Source organism: Passer montanus, unplaced genomic scaffold, assembly GCF_014805655.1.
Source record: "Passer montanus isolate IOZ18808 unplaced genomic scaffold, ASM1480565v1 scaffold91, whole genome shotgun sequence".
NCBI classification, from domain to species: Eukaryota; Metazoa; Chordata; class Aves; order Passeriformes; family Passeridae; genus Passer; species Passer montanus.
In genome coordinates this window covers 351,421-370,219 of record NW_024374479.1, presented here as the reverse complement: position 1 = coordinate 370,219, position 18,799 = coordinate 351,421, and the positions used below count along the sequence as shown (strand labels likewise).

The 18,799-nt window shown below is 34.1% G+C and overlaps 1 protein-coding gene across 1 annotated transcript in view; it reads right to left on the bottom strand.

Annotated features, from left to right (window-relative positions):
- The window catches only part of KIAA0825 (KIAA0825 ortholog), a 231,488-nt gene that overhangs the window by 166,823 nt on the left and 45,866 nt on the right, over positions 1-18,799 (bottom strand). Inside the window, 2 exon segments of the mRNA XM_039695659.1 lie at positions 11,120-11,789; positions 17,182-17,350. Coding sequence (XP_039551593.1) covers positions 11,120-11,789; positions 17,182-17,350 — 839 coding nt within the window.

Genomic DNA, 18,799 nt, shown 5'->3' with positions numbered 1-18,799 from the left:
ATGAGACACATAAACTAAATGTAACTTTTGTTATTATTTTCTCTGTATATTTTTTTAATGAGCATGGCACCTCTAATGTTTTAAAGAATTTTGAATTTACAACATCTCAAAAAATGAGCACCTAATTCTGATCATTTCAACTCATCCAGGTGTGTGACACAGTAAAGTGTGGCGCAGAAATACCAGCATCAGACATGAGCTAGCTCTAAATGGTAAAGAATAACCACATTATGACAATGTTGCTGGAGGATTAATTAGCCTTTACTACTCACTCTACAGAGCCACATGGCTAAACTGCTTCTGAGACTCATGGTGAAATCCTTGGAAAGCAACCTGATGACTGTTTTCTTCAGTGATTACAGTAGGGATTTGTTTCAGCAGGAACCAAGGGTCTAAAACCCTCTTAAACAATTATACTATAAAATACCTTCCCAATACACAATACATTACATATCATTCATCTGTCCCCATTTCTAAGGCTTGATTTCATTTAAGATAGATCTACAATATTGTCCTATGGACACAAGTAGGCAACGTCAGGGATTTCATTCAATAAAGGTATATAAGGAAGAAAATAAAAACATCAGAAATGCAATATTAAATTTAAAATCTAACTACAATCTACATACGTAATATATGGAATTATCATTTTGCTAAAAGCCAGAAAGAAATAGCCTAATAAAGCAAAACAAACTTAGCTGCTGGCAGTCACTGTGTATAGGGGTATTCCAAGAGGTAAATTTTCAAAGCCATGCAGAGGGAGTTACATACATAAATTCCATTAACAATAATGCGTTCCTCAGGTCTCAGTGATATTAACTTTTAAGTGATGCCATAACTATTATAACAATCTTGAATTTATGATAGCATTCATCTGCACACTATCTCCAAAACAGAGCTTGTATATCAGTTGTATTATTCTTTCATTTGCACTTAGTAAAGACATATTCTATTTTTATGGATATCTGCTCACAGTTTTCTCACACTGTGTGTTGGTATACAATTTTTAATGCAATTGCTAGGTTTAAATAATTGGCATTGCTGGATATAATCGCTAACTTGCTTATACTGTGAAAAGCAACTTAGTATTTCTGTATAGCAGATGTAATACACGGTATTACACAGAACTAAATTATTACAAACAGTGCCAGCAGTTTTCTATACACAGTACTTACGATAATTATAAAAAATCATCTTCATTACTGCAAGCTAGCATTTTTTTAACAGTTTAATTTGGATATGTTACAAGATACATTCAAGTCACATGGATACAATTACTGCAAACCCAAGAAGCTATAAAATGTTCCTAAACAAATCCCTTTGACCCTGTTAATGTCTGTTTCTTATTAATCTAAGCCTATATTGTCTGTAGCGTAAATTTTTATGGAATATGAAAAAAAAGGAAATCCCTTAACACTTGTTATTGATTCCACCATTTACTCACTCAAAGATAAGTGCCATTTACAAAGCAGAACAGATGCAGATGCTGACAGAAATGTAAACAATTGTTGCATGGCTTACTGCCAGATTCTAAGCCAATACATTAAATTCCAAGTGAAGCACATTTCCCCTATAGATTGCACTTATTGCCACTTCATTTCCTATGTGCTCTGTCTCTCTATTGCTGTGCCTGGCACTAAGTTATTTTCAGTTCTTTGGTGACCCCTGAGGCCTAGTCCTACCTCACACAGCCATTAGAGAAGGGAATTGCATGTGTCTGACATGGTCTGAAACCAATTATTTGATATTTTCTTCAGAATGATGCCCAACTCTGTTGGGAATGAGCAATCATGAAATAATTTACCTCCTGATTTAATTTTTTTCTGCACAAATTAGTTGTAGCCTGAGCTAGCTATACACAGCTGCTTGTATCTCTGTCTTATCAAGATTCCACTTGAAATGGTGAAAAAGGAAAGGAGAGAGTAGAGTTGAATAGAATAGATTGGGGAATCCTGCTTTAAAAAGGCATTGACAAGTTTATCAGATATACTGATCATATGTGCTCTCTGCTGATTGAAACTGACAGACCTAGAAAGAACTATTAGTGATGTAAACTGTTATATGAGTGGTTAAAGGTTTTTAAACAACTGTCTTGCTTTGCAGCTCCCTGTTAGCTGCAGTGAGACCCAGGAGTTCCAGGTAAACCTGGTAAAGCAGCCTTCACAAAAAAACTACACATTGGTATTTTTTGTCCCTTTAAAAAACACAGGTTGCTGATGTAAAAATGGTAAACATTTTCTTATTAGACATCTCCATTACCACGTGACTTTCATAAATACTTATGCCACATATCCATACTGTGCATGTGGCAAAGAAATGCAGTGAAGTAAGGGATCTTAACTGATGTATAAACATGATATGCACGCATAAATTTGCATAGATTTAATTTAGTGTGTCTGTCACAGAGATGTCACTGCCAGCTATTAAACAACCTCAGTGAAAACTACACTAATGTTTTGAAAGATATTCACTACACATGCAACTTATTTAAACTGAAATTAATTTGAGGGGTTTTTTTATTTTATGGATTAAAATTTATTAAAACCTGCTCCATAACATCTTCCCAGTAAAATGAGATCAGTTTTGACCTCATAGTCATAGGAAGGCTGATTCCATGTCAGGTTGCTAGATGTTTGCTACCAAACACTGAAGTTCTTTGTCAACATTGCACGGGTACATCTGCCAAAATGAAATCTTTAATTGTAAATCTTGTTTACTGACCAACTGATAAATAAAAGAATAGACCAGCGCTGGAACCACAGGATGGAGAACAAGAACATTGCACTCTGACTTCAAATTTATATAGTCATCTTAAACAAATTATCTCACAAATCTGACTCCTTGATAGCATACAGCTCCTTTACAACACTGAGGAACAGACTACAGAGGCTTCCTGAAGCACTTTAAGGATGAAGTGCCTTGTAATCATGTTCAAGAAAATTATTTCATACACAGATATCTATCTCAGTTTGCTCTGAAACCAAATACTCAACCTCCTCCTTAATTCTCAAAATTCTCAAAAAAAAGCATGCATAGCCTCTAATAAATTACAAGACATTCCTAACATACACTTCAATTCCTGGTAGACAGTGACACTTTAAGCAATTCAAATGTAAACAAATTATTTAGTTTCTGAATTAGAACTAATTAACTGACTGATCCATTTAAGGAACTAAGCATGTGACATCCAATTATTTTTTGATAATCAATATTGAAAAATCAGACATTTTTAAAACATTCCTTCAACTATCACGTTCTCTGAAGTCTTCACACTCACATACAAAAAATGCCAAAGTAGAATGTTTTCAGAGAGCATAAAAACTAAGAAAGCCTGCTGAAAATAACACCTACATTGAAACAGGAGTCCTTGAAGTCCATTGAACTCTAAAAGTTGATCTTCCTCAGTCTTTGCTGAAAGAGAAATTAAGGACTGCCAGGTCTGTCAAACCTTCTCATGAATTCTAACTTTGACAGCACTTGCATGTGTTTCCCTACAAACCATTTTCTAACACTTGGCTGACAAAAGGCAATTCTAATGTGTATTTGAAAACAAAGTAGTCAACATATTTTTTAATCTGCTTTACATTTCTTTAATGCCTGCAAATGTAAAAAAGTCTGCTAGCTGAATTTCAATTTTCAACATTCTCAAAGGTTGAGTCTCACAGACTGGTTCATTGCATTGGAACTACTCTACTCGAATTAGATTTTTAGGAACCTTCAACCAGTCAGCAATTTCTATCACATGTTGATCATTCCTTTCTGTAGGAATGAATGTGCATGACATTAGAGGCTACGTATTTCCTTAAAAAATACTTAAGCGCCTGTGTCACTTCTGCTTCTCTTACTGCAAGATATAACAGAGCCAGTTCTAATTTGTTCAAACAATATAAAAAAATACAGCTGAAGCCAATACTCTTATTTTTGCTTCCTGTGCCTTTGTATTTCAAAACCCTAGTTGCAAAGTCACCACAAAGTTCTCATGATTGTTTTTCCAATTAATATAAACATAAAAAATAAATCTATGCAGACAGCAAAGAGACAGACACCGCCATTTAAAAACTTCCAGAGAAATGTTTCAAAATTCATAATTTTTAAACAAATATTTTGTAGAAAAACTAATATACAAAAAAAGGATCAATCACATGTGTCAATAAATATATAAGTTCCCACTCACTGAGCTGAGATTAAACAATTAAAATGCTTCTTTACACATGAGCTGGTAATATGGTGCATAACAGAACATGTAATTTCTGTGTTACAGAAATTGCTGGAATTTCACAGCACATGAACAGAAAGTCAGTATGGTGTCATTGTGCTAGAGTATGAAGATCTGGTTCTTAGGTAGAGGATGATCAGTGTGTGAATCTACTCTAGGCAAAATAAACTCTTCTGGAACATCTGAGACCAGTAACTGATCTAATTTCAAACAGTCCACAATATTTATGGGCACTATGTGCTAGATTTCTAATTAAGAAGTTGGACTGGGTTTTAACCATCCTTATTCTCTCTAGGTCAGACGGACTGGAATATATCCATTGCCTTGCTTTGTTAGTAAATGTAGTAAAAAGTACTATAAACTGTCTGAAAGCTCTCTTTTTCAAAAATCCAGTAGATACAGTGGGCCCTTGATTGAAGATAGAGGCATTTTTGAAAATTTTAAGACTAAGCTTCAGTGAAAAGGACATTAATATTCTAATTTAGCATGTTACAACCATCTTGTGGGCATGAGACTGCCCCCTGATTTAACCACCTATATTATTTTTCAAAACAAACTATTCTGATTACAATCATTTTCACTTTTTACGGTACAATTTTATGACAGAAGTGGTTCTCGATTTTGACAAAAATCAGTCAAGACCACCTCATTAACTTGTGGATAATGATGGTAGATGCACATATTGAAAAGTCTCCTGTAACAACTTTCTTTTAATTGTGCAGGAGCATATTTTAAAGACATTTTTGAAGTGTCCTCTAATCTGCCATAGTCCTACAAAGTCTTCTTCATGCAGGCCCATATTCTGAAGTAAAAGAGAAACTTTCATCACAATTGTCCCTCAGATTTTGTCACTTTTTATTGCTAAAGAGAAAACTCCAGTATATAAATGTCAAATTGACTTCTGAACATTCACAATATATCAGACTATAGAGTAAATTAGTCTTCATCTTTTACACTTGGGAGGAGAATGAAATTATTAGAGGGCACAGTGAGTTAAATGCTCTGTTCATTCTGAGGAAGAAAATGCAGGTATGCTGTGAAAACATTTTGAAAAAAAAAATTACCAAGAATGAAACCATGTGCCTTTCAGGACAATGGGAAATAGCTTCAAATTAAAAAAGGGTAGCTTTACATTAGACGTTAGGATGAAATTCTTGATTGTGAGAGTGATAAGGCACTGAAACAGGTTGGGGCCTGGAAGTGTTCAATGTCAGGTTGGATGGCACTTGGAATAAACTGGTCTAGTGAAAGGTGTTCCTGCCCACGACAGGGGAGCTGGAAGTAGATGATTATTCAGGTCCCTTCCAACCCTCACAATTCTGTGAATATACATGCAGAGCTCAAGGGAATAGCAGTTGCAATGGTGACTTGCACATAGGCACTGTTCTTTTTGTATCTTGTTGTATATAGGTCCTTAAAGCCCTGTTCCTACAGAAGTTATGTTGCCAGGCACTTTGCAATGGGACAGAGAGATCAGAAATAGAAGACATAAGGAGATGCCAGGCAGGCAGGAATATAATGGAAGCACATAAGCTGCTGGTCATGCACAAAAAGAAACAAAACAAGCATGCTTTCTCAGCACTTAAGAAAGATGTAACAGGACTTTCAGGACTGAACAGTAGCAAGTTAAGTGACTAAAACACTTTCCCCTTTCACCCTCATACTTTTAAAAAAAGAGATAGTGGACTATGGGCAAGAAAACGTAGTGGAAAACCAACTGTAACCACAGGACAAATATTGTAAATTATCTGCAATAAATTGTCATCTTTACAGAAATACAAAAAAAAAAAAGTTTAAAATGTATAAATATTAATTGCATTAATAAAGTTTGGAACTTTTCAATTTCCAGATATAAATGGAAGATGAATTACATTAAAGTTATTGAGCTGAAATTATTCCCAGATGTGAATAGTTGGGGTATTTTTAATCATGCAGTTGCTAAACCAGCAAGTATTAATACTATTTTAGGTATATTTTTGTTAGGAAAGACAAAAATCATAGATTATTTGTTTTAGGCCATAATGGAGGCTATTGAGATCACAAACCAAGTGAATGAAAATTATACAGAAGGATAAAAGCAAATCTGAAACGAAAGCTCTTAATTTCAAAAAGCAGAAATTATAAACAAGGGGGAATAATACCATACGCACATAAAAATAGTAAAGTAATCAAATTTAAGATAAATGTGCAAAACCCAAAACTTTTATCTCTTCAGTTAGCTCTTCAGCAAATTGCTGGGAATATGTAAGTATAAGTGAGCTCAAAAGAGGTTTTTAATACCAAGTGCTTTAATTTAACATTACAAAGTTTTCTTCACTTCAACAAGTTACTCCAGAGCCTGTTTTTCTTCTTGCTCTCAACTCCACTGCACAAATGCAGCTCCTGTACATGGTAGCGAGTCCTTCTGTTCAAGATTAGCTATATGCCATATTCATTTTAGCTATTTCACAAACACAATATATTCTGTAGGGACGCACGAACATTCAAAGATAATAGATTTAAAATATAATAATTTAAATCGCATTTTGCATTTGAATGTATCTTTATAATAGAATGGACATTAGTTATATTCTGGAGAAAGCAAGCCTGCTGGACATCTAACTAAAAGGCTATATACTGGGATAAAAGTGTAAAACATTCCTATTAATATTATAGTATATCTCTGAAGGTGTTTTAATTATTTTCTACCTAAAAATGTGTTTAGTTAAATCTGTATCACTTTGGTTTACCTCCAGTTTGTAATAATATTTTTCTTAAAAATAACGAACTACTGATATTTAGCAACACAGTATCTATTACCTCAGATTTTAAAAATGAAGTTCAGTTATGATTTTAAAAGTTTAAGGGTCTCTGGAAAGATTGTGATATTTAAAAATATTAATTGAATATTCAAATTGATTGAATATTAATATTCAATCAATTTGAATATGTCAGAAAAAATATAACTTAAAGCTCTCATCTCTGTTTCATTTTAAGCACAGGAAATTAGAAAAAACAGTTAATTAGTTTACGTAAGTATTTATACTCCAGTTATATACAAAAACTATATAAATAAAGCCAAAGAAGACCTTCCACTAATACACCAACTGTTCGTAATTCCATGTGATTTAAGTTTCTCTGGCAGATGTCCTATAATCTGTAAGAGTAGCTGTTTCTCATCTAACAGATGACAAATTAATATAAGTTAGTCATGCCAGATTAAACCAGCTTAATGTTTTTGTAAACAAAGGAAAAAAAAGGTTTAAAAGCTAAAATACAATACACAGACTTACCACAAATAATTTCTGAGAAATACCACATTGGAAATCAGAGCAAAAAATCACAAGAGATAACCTGAAAACCAAGTGAGAGTCTTTTCATGCTAAGTATTGTCAACATATATTTTTCATACACTTTTAAATACCACAACATTATATAAACTTTAGAAAATGCAAATGATTAATGCAATAGAAAGCCTGAGATAACAAAATCCCATTAGTAACCAAAAACCTTGGTTTGGAGTGCGCTGGAAAACATTCCTGGCACATTATTCTATCAAGCTGGAAACACTATGTTTTGAGAGTACACAAAGACATTATAATTAATGTTACATAATAACCTTGTACAGTAACAGCCCGAATACTATTGGCTGAATCCTGCATTATTAACGGTAATAAGAGGCACAAATCTAACAGGTAAGAGGATCAAGCTGCAACATAAAACCACCCGCCTCCACTAGAGTTGGCAACTAAAGACGCTGAGTTCCAAAATTCACCTCTTTTCATATGCCATTTTGGCAGCTTCTCTGTGAAGCCACACACTTCCTAGGTACTGAGACATGGATACAATCTCTTTATAGTACTTCACTAATAACTGCTGTAGTACAGAATGAAAAGAAAAATGTTAATTTCTTACTGCACATATAGATTATTATATATGGAATATTTTAAAGATAACTCTGTTAAAGCTTGTTATAGATAACTTCTATTTTCCCAAAAGAAATAGAAAGTTTGTCTATAGAAAGTTTTCTGAGGTTCTGGCACTGCTTTATTATTTTCTGTTGTTTTTTTTCCCTACAGCAGCTGTATAGTAGGATAAATTACAGCAGTTCTTATGAAAAAAACCCCACAACAAATATCAAATAAAAACCACATTACCCTGAGGATGGACTAAGCAAACACAAACCCTTCTATCACCTCTGGGATAACAGTCCCAACTGAATGCCCTAGATTAAATTATTCTGATATTTTGAAATGTGTTGGTTTGAGGACTCCCAAAGGGCAGAGGCAACATATATAAAAAATAAGAAACACATCTGTCTTTCAGCTAAGAAAAAACCCTTCTTTTTCCGTCCTTCCCTCTATATTTATGCATGAGGTTATTTTAATACTTGGCAAACTGGGTATCACTGGCAAGGTAATCTATTTTAAGCTGTCTTTTAACCTAACCTATGTTTGGTTGAGAAAAAAAAAATTCCACTCTAAATTGTGCAAGGACAACAAAGTACCAGAATTTAAGAGTTCCAAGCAGGAAAAGTAATTTGACATTAAGAACTTGGCCACCATTACAAATCTCTTAAAATATTTCCCAAATAGTTATTTCACTGTGAACTGCCATGTGAATATTTTAATTCTAAATGACAAAAAATACCTTTAAATAACTTAGTTTGGTACAAATGTAGTATATTGATACATTTATAGGAGAGAAATCTCCTTCCAAAAAAGACTCTTCACATACAAGCTCATAGATAAATAAGTTACACAGCAATAACTGTTTTAGTTATGATACAAGGATAATTTTTGCTTAAATTGATGAATAATACCAAATAATAGGCTATGACACATCCAGAAAATGAAAAAAAAACCTGAAATCACACTCAAAACTTCACAACTCTGACCACATGTGTTGTTTTAGCCTGATTTCTGATTTCACTATTGGTGCCTTATGGTTTCCCTGGCTGAAGTGTGTATGAGCAGTTTTCTGCAGAAAATTAGTAGGAATAGTAGAAAACCAGTAGGCAAATCAATACCTACTTCCCATATTAACTTCTTGAAAAAAATAACACAAAGACATGACTATGACAGCCCCTGTGAAGAAAGTAATCCTGAGAATTAAATTATATTAATGAACAGCAATTCTAAACACATTTTATGGGGGCTAAGGAGACAGCTGCTGCATCTGAAATCTGACATTTAATGAATGTTCAATAAAAATTAAAAGCTGGTCTAATATTTATGAAATATAGAAATTATATTTTAATTAATTGCAGAAAATGTTTTAAGAAAATCCTAAGATTTACTGTTTGTTTTCACCTTCCTCTGTACTTTTGACTATAACAAAGAACTGTGCACTGGAAATCCGTACTGATAGATGTACTGGCACAAAAACATGCAAAGTCTCATCCTGTGGCAAAAAAAAAATGTAGGCAGAGGAAGTACTCCATTAATAGACTGAATGACTGTTTTCTTGCATCTTATAATACAGAGTTAAAGTATGATTTTTCAAAGAGACATGTTTGTGATCACTTTAAACTCCATGCTTTAGATGTAAAATGGAGATAATTGAACTTCCCCATCTTTGTGAGCTGTTTTGAGACTGAAAGAAAAATTAAGTTACAAACTTCTGTTAACTCCAGGCAATTTTTTGTTGTCAGTGAATTGTTTCACTGACTCACATCTCACTATGTAATCCAAAACCACATTTCTTGTTATTTCATATCTCATCAGTACTCTGACACTATTTCTTTTCATTGTTTACCACCAACACTGCAACTCAGTAGTATATATGCTATATGACATTTCTTGGAACAAGAGAAAATGACCAGGCAGTATTAACTTGAACTTACTGTACTTTCACAAGACTAGAAAGCGTAAATGCATTTTCTGTTTGTTTCTTAGTTTGAGAATTAGACTCATCCTGTGGCAAAAAAAAAATGTAGGCAGAGGAAGTACTCCATTAATAGACTGAATGACTGTTTTCTTGCATCTTATAATACAGAGTTAAAGTATGATTTTTCAAAGAGACATGTTTGTGATCACTTTAAACTCCATGCTTTAGATGTAAAATGGAGATAATTGAACTTCCCCATCTTTGTGAGCTGTTTTGAGACTGAAAGAAAAATTAAGTTACAAACTTCTGTTAACTCCAGGCAATTTTTTGTTGTCAGTGAATTGTTTCACTGACTCACATCTCACTATGTAATCCAAAACCACATTTCTTGTTATTTCATATCTCATCAGTACTCTGACACTATTTCTTTTCATTGTTTACCACCAACACTGCAACTCAGTAGTATATATGCTATATGACATTTCTTGGAACAAGAGAAAATGACCAGGCAGTATTAACTTGAACTTACTGTACTTTCACAAGACTAGAAAGCGTAAATGCATTTTCTGTTTGTTTCTTAATATAGAGGTTAGATAAACCTCTATATTCATTCTTATCTGCATAGTAATCTTTTGGGTCAGCTCTGATGTGTGAGTCAGTATCTGTTTTATGGACACATTACTGTACAGTATTTCCTATAATCTTTCTTTTAAATGTCTGACAATTTTAAAAAAGTGGGAGTAGAAGACTCAACAGTTTATGTTTATAGAAATCTGGATTAAATCATTCTTATTCTAGTACATATTTCAGTAGCTGGAATAAAACAGGCTGAAAAAAATTACTATGGCATGACAATATTATCCAATGGATTATAATAGGATCTTGTTTAATTACATGAGTTACTCTCTCTTACTTTTGCACCACAATTCTGACATGGTCTAGAGTTCAACTGCAGTAATGTGTTTCAAACGTAAAGCTGTAATTACTATTTTCAACTCTCTCTCTTCACAGAAAATAATCAAGAATATTTAAAAAAAAAAGTAGCATAATTAAAATAACACCTAACTACAGAGAACATAAAATAAGACTACTAACCCACAGCGTGAACTCTTCCTCTATGCTTCTTTGAAATCTTGTTTGCTTTAACAATGTGTAGAGCATTTTCTTTGAACTGCAGCTCACAAAGTCTTTCAAGAAGAACTGTCATTTCTTCAGTGATGGTATCCAGGTAAGTTTCATTAATAAACTTTAATGACGAAGATGGACCAATTGTTCCACTTAGTATATACAAATCTTCTTTTATCATTGTGCATAATCTTGGTATGGAACTTTGGTAACCATGAACCACCTTATCAAAATTTGTTTCACCACAACTAGAAAAAATACAGTTTTGTAGAAGATCACTAACCAGTTTATTCTGCATATTTTGATACCTCATTAAGACTTCTGATTTGGGATAAAGAAACAAAAGCTGCTGTACACACTGAGTTTTAAACTCCATTTGTTGTGGCAAAGCATTAGTGTTTGTTTCTTCTTGACTTTGCAGTCTATTTACTAAAAATTGTCGAAGATGCAATCTCACATCGTCCCAAAGAGATTTCACATCCACAGCTGAATCATCCTGAATGGTATGAAGCGAAGATGTTAACTCAAATGATGTCCCACTTGCAGTACAGGGAAATGAGACACCACATTGACTAGAGAGGTCCAGAAGGAAGTGAAGTACCATTTCTTCTTGATTCTTCTCATTCTTCAACAAGCTTTGCTAACAAAGGTAAATCAGACAATACTTTAGAAATTTTTATTAATTCTGGTTCATTAAATTAACAGCTTCATATTAGATTAAAAACAGTTTCCTATATTAATTATCTTAACAGCAAGTAAGATATGTAAGCAACTGAAATTATAAAATCCATGGAAAACAGGATTTATAAGCAAATTAATTTGCTTGTCTACCTCTGCCAATAACTCACACTCATCTTCTCATCTTTCTTATATCCCCAACCTCTTTTCTCAATCAATTTTAGACCACAGTTCAAAGGAAACCCTTAGCAGCCTTTTTTGTTGTCATAGTACCTTTTAAAGAAAACGGTATGAAAAATTTACTTAAGATTTACACAGATAATGACAGGTTTTTCTCATAAAACCAAGCAAGGAATTTATAAAATGGTCACCTTCTATGGCTCAGCAGGCAATCATCAAAAAGACCATTCTAAGAATAAAATGTCTTCCCTTAAAGAACTAAAATTGAAAAGCTGTCAAGAATTAAAGAGCCTCAGATGACACAGAACAGAAGAATAAGAAGCTGTGTAACCCATCAAACCAAGATGCAGACTGTTATATTGGTGACCTCCATGTACATCTATGCTGGATGGGCTGGAGAAGGCAGTCAGTTAACAAAGCAAGTGAAATCACATGGCTGCTGCTCCTTCGTCATTCAAGTCTGAAGAGCTCTCTCTCAGTCCAGGGCAAGGATCTCTGACCTTAGAGCTGCTTCACCTTCAAGAGGTCATGCAGCAAATGGCAGCTCCTCTTGTCATAGCTCAATACTACCATCACAAGAAAACTGAGTGGAATTGGCAATATTCTTGACTTTCTTGGTTTCAATAGGAAAGCCTTAAGCAGATGAGAATCTGGAAGCCCTCTCACTTGCTCCTTCATCTCCCATTGCTTCTCTCCAACAGAAAAAAGCATTGTGGCAAACCACCTCAGAGGGGTTCATTCCAGTCATGTCCTTTATCTGGGTCTCTGTCACAGTTTCAACCCAGCCAGCAACCAAGCCCCAGGCAACCACTTGCTCACTCCTGTACCAGCAGGACTGAGGAGAGAACTGGAAGGGTAAAAGCCACAAAACTCATGGGTTTAGAGACAGACAGATTAACAGGTAAAACAAAAGCCGTGCATACAAGCCAAGCAAAACAAGGAATTAATTCACTGCTTCCAATGGCAGGCAGGTGTTCAGCCATCTCCAGGACAGCGTCACTCATCATCATGTCATCATTTCAGACATACCTGTTCTCTTTCTTCCCCATACTTTATATACGGAGCCTGCTGCTACATGGTCTGGAATATCTCTTTGTTCAGTTTGGGTCACCTGTCCTGGCTGTGTCTCCTCACATCTTCCCATGCACCCCCAACATCCTCACAAGTGTCACAGTCTGAACACCAGAAAGGCTCTGTGTAAGCCCTGCTTGGCAATAATAGATAAACCTCTATATTGTGCTGTGTGTTCAGCACAAATCCAAAACATAGCCTTGTACTAGACACTTGAAATCAGCACAGTCTGCAAGTCATACTCCATCCTATAAAGCAAGTCTGCTAAAGAAACCTTTGCTACCTTCCATGTTCAGCATTGCTCATTTATTTAACTTACGGTATTTGAAGAAACTATTAGTTTTATTTCTGTTCCCATTTTGAAGGAGAGGTAAATTATTCAAGTTTGAGTATGGCATTGCATAAACATAACCATTTTGAAATGCCAAATGATAAATCTTTCTCCTGTAGCAAGATTTTATCAATAGATAAGTATGCTTTAGAGTGTAAAAAAATTTTAAATTCAGAAGTCCTATTCTTTGTTCTGGATGCTTCAAACCTGTTACATACCTTAGAGGGTTTAAACTTCTTGTTGCACTCTACTGTGACCAGAGTTTCTTGAAAAAAAAAACCCACTTTCACTACAGTAACTAATTCCAAATAACAAACTGGAAGCATGATTGCCTCTTATAAAGAAAGTCTTAAGAATAACACACTACCTATTTTTCTTCCATTTTAGATCTTTATTTTAAAAAATTCTTATTAATTCTTCTTACTTAACAAGCGGGAAAGATGTGGAAGATGGAATAATGAGGGAAATTATCAATTGAATATCATCCTACAAAAGCATGTGCATGTAATAGAAATATGTGTAACTGGTTCAAATCTTAAATCATATGTATCAAAATGCATAATACTGATCCCATTTTCTTTTATTATCTGCTAAACTACTCTACAAAGTTTAGTGGCCCCAAAGAAAAATGTGTTTCAAAGTGTAAACTGAAACCCCGATTACTAACCACTGTGTTGAAAGGTTGTCTCTTGGCAAGTAGACTTCTGTACTTTAAATGTTTGGGGTTTTTTTATAAATCATGCTCAAATATTACCTTCTGAAATGTACAAAGCAAGAGAAGCTGTCAAAACAGTGCATGCACCTGATGCCTTCAACTGTCAATCCAAATGACCTTCCAAGCAAATCCCTACTGCTGCTTTGCAAGGCAAAGCAGAAATATTTTTATATATCGAAGGACTGTTTCAAGCCCTTTGCAATTTAAACTACAACATTAAAAACAGGATCTTGGAAATTATATTTTAGATGTAGTTATACTCAGAAATAGTACCTGAAGGGAGCTTTGAAGCCCTGAAAAGTGTCATCAAATGTCTTCACACATTGCCAATACTGATATACACTATTTAAATTAAAAATTAATCTATAAAAATATTGCAAGAGATTATGCCAGCACTATTCAAGAGAAAAAGATGCAAATTAGTATCTAAAGGTTTTGGAGACGCATATAAAGTTCCCTTTTGAGCAAAGAAAGTTAGTCATAACAATAACATATAGAAAACCAGCTGCAGTTTACCAGCCAGATTACTGTGTAATATGCAAAACTACCTACCATATCAATAAACAAATACAGTAAGATGAAGACTTGATTAAAAAAATAATCTGCCATTATTTTATCAGGAACAGAGTTTAATGACAATGTGTTAGTGCATATACTCAGCTTTTAAATATTGAGTTACAAGACAGTACACAGAATGACAAAACTTCACATAATTAACATTTTCAGGCTTTATGAAGAACTTCTTGGTATTTTCATAAAAATTTACAAATGCATGGTAATAACAACCATACATAACAAATGTATGGTAATAACAAATTTACAAATGTATGGTAATAACAATTATTGTAATAACAATAATTTAGGTTTATTACCTAATAACAATTATTAGGTAATAAACCTAAATATAGCACCCCAAGCAAAGCCCAGAAAGAACTTTGTACTGTTTTTCAATTGTCTCACCAGCTTTAACAAAATTCCTAACAAAATAAATACACATAATAAATTATAACAATGAATAGGTATATTGTCCTGAAGTAGAAAGAAGGCTCCTGTTATTGAATATGAATTATATATATCTAATTAAAAGCATGCCAGAAGAAATTATCTAATTAATTCAATGGATAGAGATATATATTTAAGAAAGGTCAGTTCATAATAATCTCATTAATGCTGAATATTATTGAAAATATAGTTTACTGCAGACCTGTTTATAGAACTGAATATAACTTCTTACAGACAGACTGTAGTATGGTCAGTACTACAGATACAGACAGTACAGATAGATTTTTCATCTGTAATTCCATCTACACAACAGGCTGGATTATCTAAGAAGCCATAAGCCTGGAAATAGTGATGTGAAAGTTGCTGAGCTCCAAAAGTGTTTTCAGGATAAACTGCAGAATTGAGACTTCCAGGCTTCTCACTTTGCTGTCTGTTTAACAGCCTGCCACAGAGCCGTTCTCAAGGTTTAACTGGATACTACAGCTCACAGCAAGACTGTCATGCAGTTAGTAAGCTCCGGGGAAGCTGGAGAGCTGGAAAGCACATTTTATATAAAATGGGGACATTTTAGTGTTTTCCAAACAAATGTCGCCACCTGGTGTTCAGGCATATGGCTTGAATAGACCTTGAAGGAAGAAGTAAGCATGGAATGGACAACAAGTAAGTCATCAGTGCCATGCCACATTCTGAGGGAATACAGTAAGGATTTAAGTGGACTAAGAGGAATAACAAAAGACTCCTGAAAACAAGAACATCATAGTCAGCTTTTTCTGGGATTCTCTAATTTCATCTAGATCAAGTATGAAGTGTACAGCCTCTGACATCCTTGAATGGGATGATTAACAGCAACATTCATACTGACCAACTTTGTCAGAAAAGAACAAAATCACTCCTCACCACATGAACACTAAAGACCTGGTATCTCTTACTTCCTCATTTGATACAGATCAATATCCAGTGAAATCAATGGTGATTGAAAGAGCAACAAGAGTTCTAAGAATTTAAAAAAAACAAGAGCTGATTTTATCAAGTTCGTGCTCTAGCCAGAGAAAACACTCCCCTTCTCTACAGTTTTCCTCTTTCATTACAGCGAATCTGAGCCTAAAGTTCTTCATGGTCTACAACTAAACCATGACACGGAAGTGACCAAGAATAATCACTGGATACTGTTTATGTGTTTTGATCTCATATATACATGTGTCATATCAAATGCACACATATATAAACATTATATATAAACTTGAAGACCATCATTTACTGAGCGATCAATTTTCTCTTACCTTGCCAATTCAATTTTCCAGACTTCGAATTTCCACACATATATTCAAATGCAAGCTTTCAATAAAAATTTTGGATAAAAATACTCTCTAATACTCTTCAATTTCATTGAAGTGAAATTTGATTTCTGGTAGCATCTAGTTGCATAATTCGGTAGAACAAAGAATGTAGCTCCCACATTTCTCATTGGGAAATGTAGAATCAGAATAATTTGGATTGGAAGGGACTTTTTAAAAGCTTGTTTAGTACGATCCTCCTACAATGTGCAGGGACACCTTCAACCAGATAAGGCTGCTCAGAGCTCAGCACTACTTGGCCTTGAACATCCCTTGCCACAGGGATGGGGCATCTATCACCTACCTCATCAGCCACACAGCAAGTAGGAAGTTTATGCTTAAATAATGCATAAATGACAATCATATACATTAGATGAATTAAATTCATACTGATACAAGTGAAGTGAAGAACATGCAGTAACACTGATAGCCTCAGTGTAGACAGTAATTTCCAATGGTTTTTTACCAACATGTGTTTTATAAAACAATCCAAGCAGTGCTGAACATATGGTAGCATCTGTGAAAGATTTTGTTCCAAGTTTGTCTATTTAAGGCATGATCAAAAGGAAACAACACCCTGCTGCAGACATGGATTTATGAACTATCCTCACAACAGTAAAGGCTGGAATGAGAAAACTAATTGAACTCATCCACCCTCCTCCCCACCTACAACCGTATAATCAATTTTCCAACACTAAGGTTTTTAATAAACAGTTTTTACCAGGGTCTTAAGGAACTCCAGCAGCTCTCCATGGTCTGTAGAAGAAGGTCTGAGAGAACAAAAATTGTAGCTATTTAGCCACTGAATGCAGTCTGTTGTGCTTTGTAGTACTTCATCAGTACATATTTCATTTATGTCCGATTGCAGATCCTTAAGACACTTTTCTATGCTAAAAAAAAAAAAATCACAGGATTTTTCTACATTATTTGGAGACAAAAGTATTTTATATATGCCATATTTTAAAAAGAAAACTACTTAAAATTATGGTAACTCTAATCCTTCTTATTCGCAGATTAAGCTACCCTCACAAAATAAGATCTGAATTTGCAGAATTAACAACATTTAAGTACTGTTGAGCTAGAGCTAAAAAAAACTTTCCTTCAGGCCAGACTGTACCATCCTCAGCCAGAGTACGTATGACTTCACTTTCAAACAATCTTATTCATTTTAATGAAGTAGTTAATGAACAAGACATTATCCAACCTAATATCTGGTCCTTGGTGTCTTAATTTGCTAAAGCAAAGACTATTAACTGAATCAATTACCGCATTCAAAGGTGAATGTGTCATTTCGCTCCTTTATCAATCAGCAGTTGTTTTATAAAACATAAGATATATTAATAACTTAAAGATCCACTGACATCACAGAAACTGTTGAAAATAATTTCAGAGCCAGTTGTGCTGAGAAAGCAGATATTTTCTTTCTTGTTTTGTCATTAGAATATTTGAAAGGAAACAGACTTTGTTTTCAAGGAGCGCATCCCCTCCTTAACATTCATCTAGAATCATAACTCTTTTTATGAAACCAGATGTGTCGGTTAGGTTTTTACAATGATTTCATTTGCAAAGATCACAAGAACAATTGAACATTCAGAATTATTTTATTTCTACTTGCGTGGATACTTAAGTGAAAACAAAACAAAAAAAAATCCAAAGCAATCTAACTCTATTTATTTTCCAACAAAAACACCTTTTTGGTATTTCATGTCTACATTTTTTTTCCCAATAGCAATACTTAATATTTTATACCGTTTCAGTGAGAAAAAAAATAATTTAGATTCTGGCAAAACTGGGGTTCACAGCTCAGCCATTAATTCCAATCCTAAACTTGATGAAGGATTGGCAAGCATCTTTTTAGTTAGTGAAATCTGTTCCCGGGACTACGAAACTAAATGCCTTCTTCATATACCTTGGCTCCTGGGACACTATCAAAGGTTCTTATTGTGGTGTGCTGATGTATCTCAAACATACCCAAATAGATTACTGCATTGTGCAGTATAAAAGACTATTGTTAAATCTGTGCAAATGTACTACTATTATGAGTGAATTTTACACTTACCTTTGACATATGAATCAAGCTAACAAACTACAAGCTATGAATAAGCTACAGCCTTCTCAAGATCAGACATTTTGGTAATTGGTCTCAATACTGATTGGGTATTAAAAGCATAGACTTCAGTGGCAGTACCCTGCTCATTACCTCCCCCACAAGTAAAAATCATGATAACTATGTTCATTTTATTTAATCCTTTTATCCTCCCAAAATAAACATTTAATTAGGACTAAAGCTGTTTTTGATTGAATAAACATATTTTCATCCTGTTTATTTACAGCATACA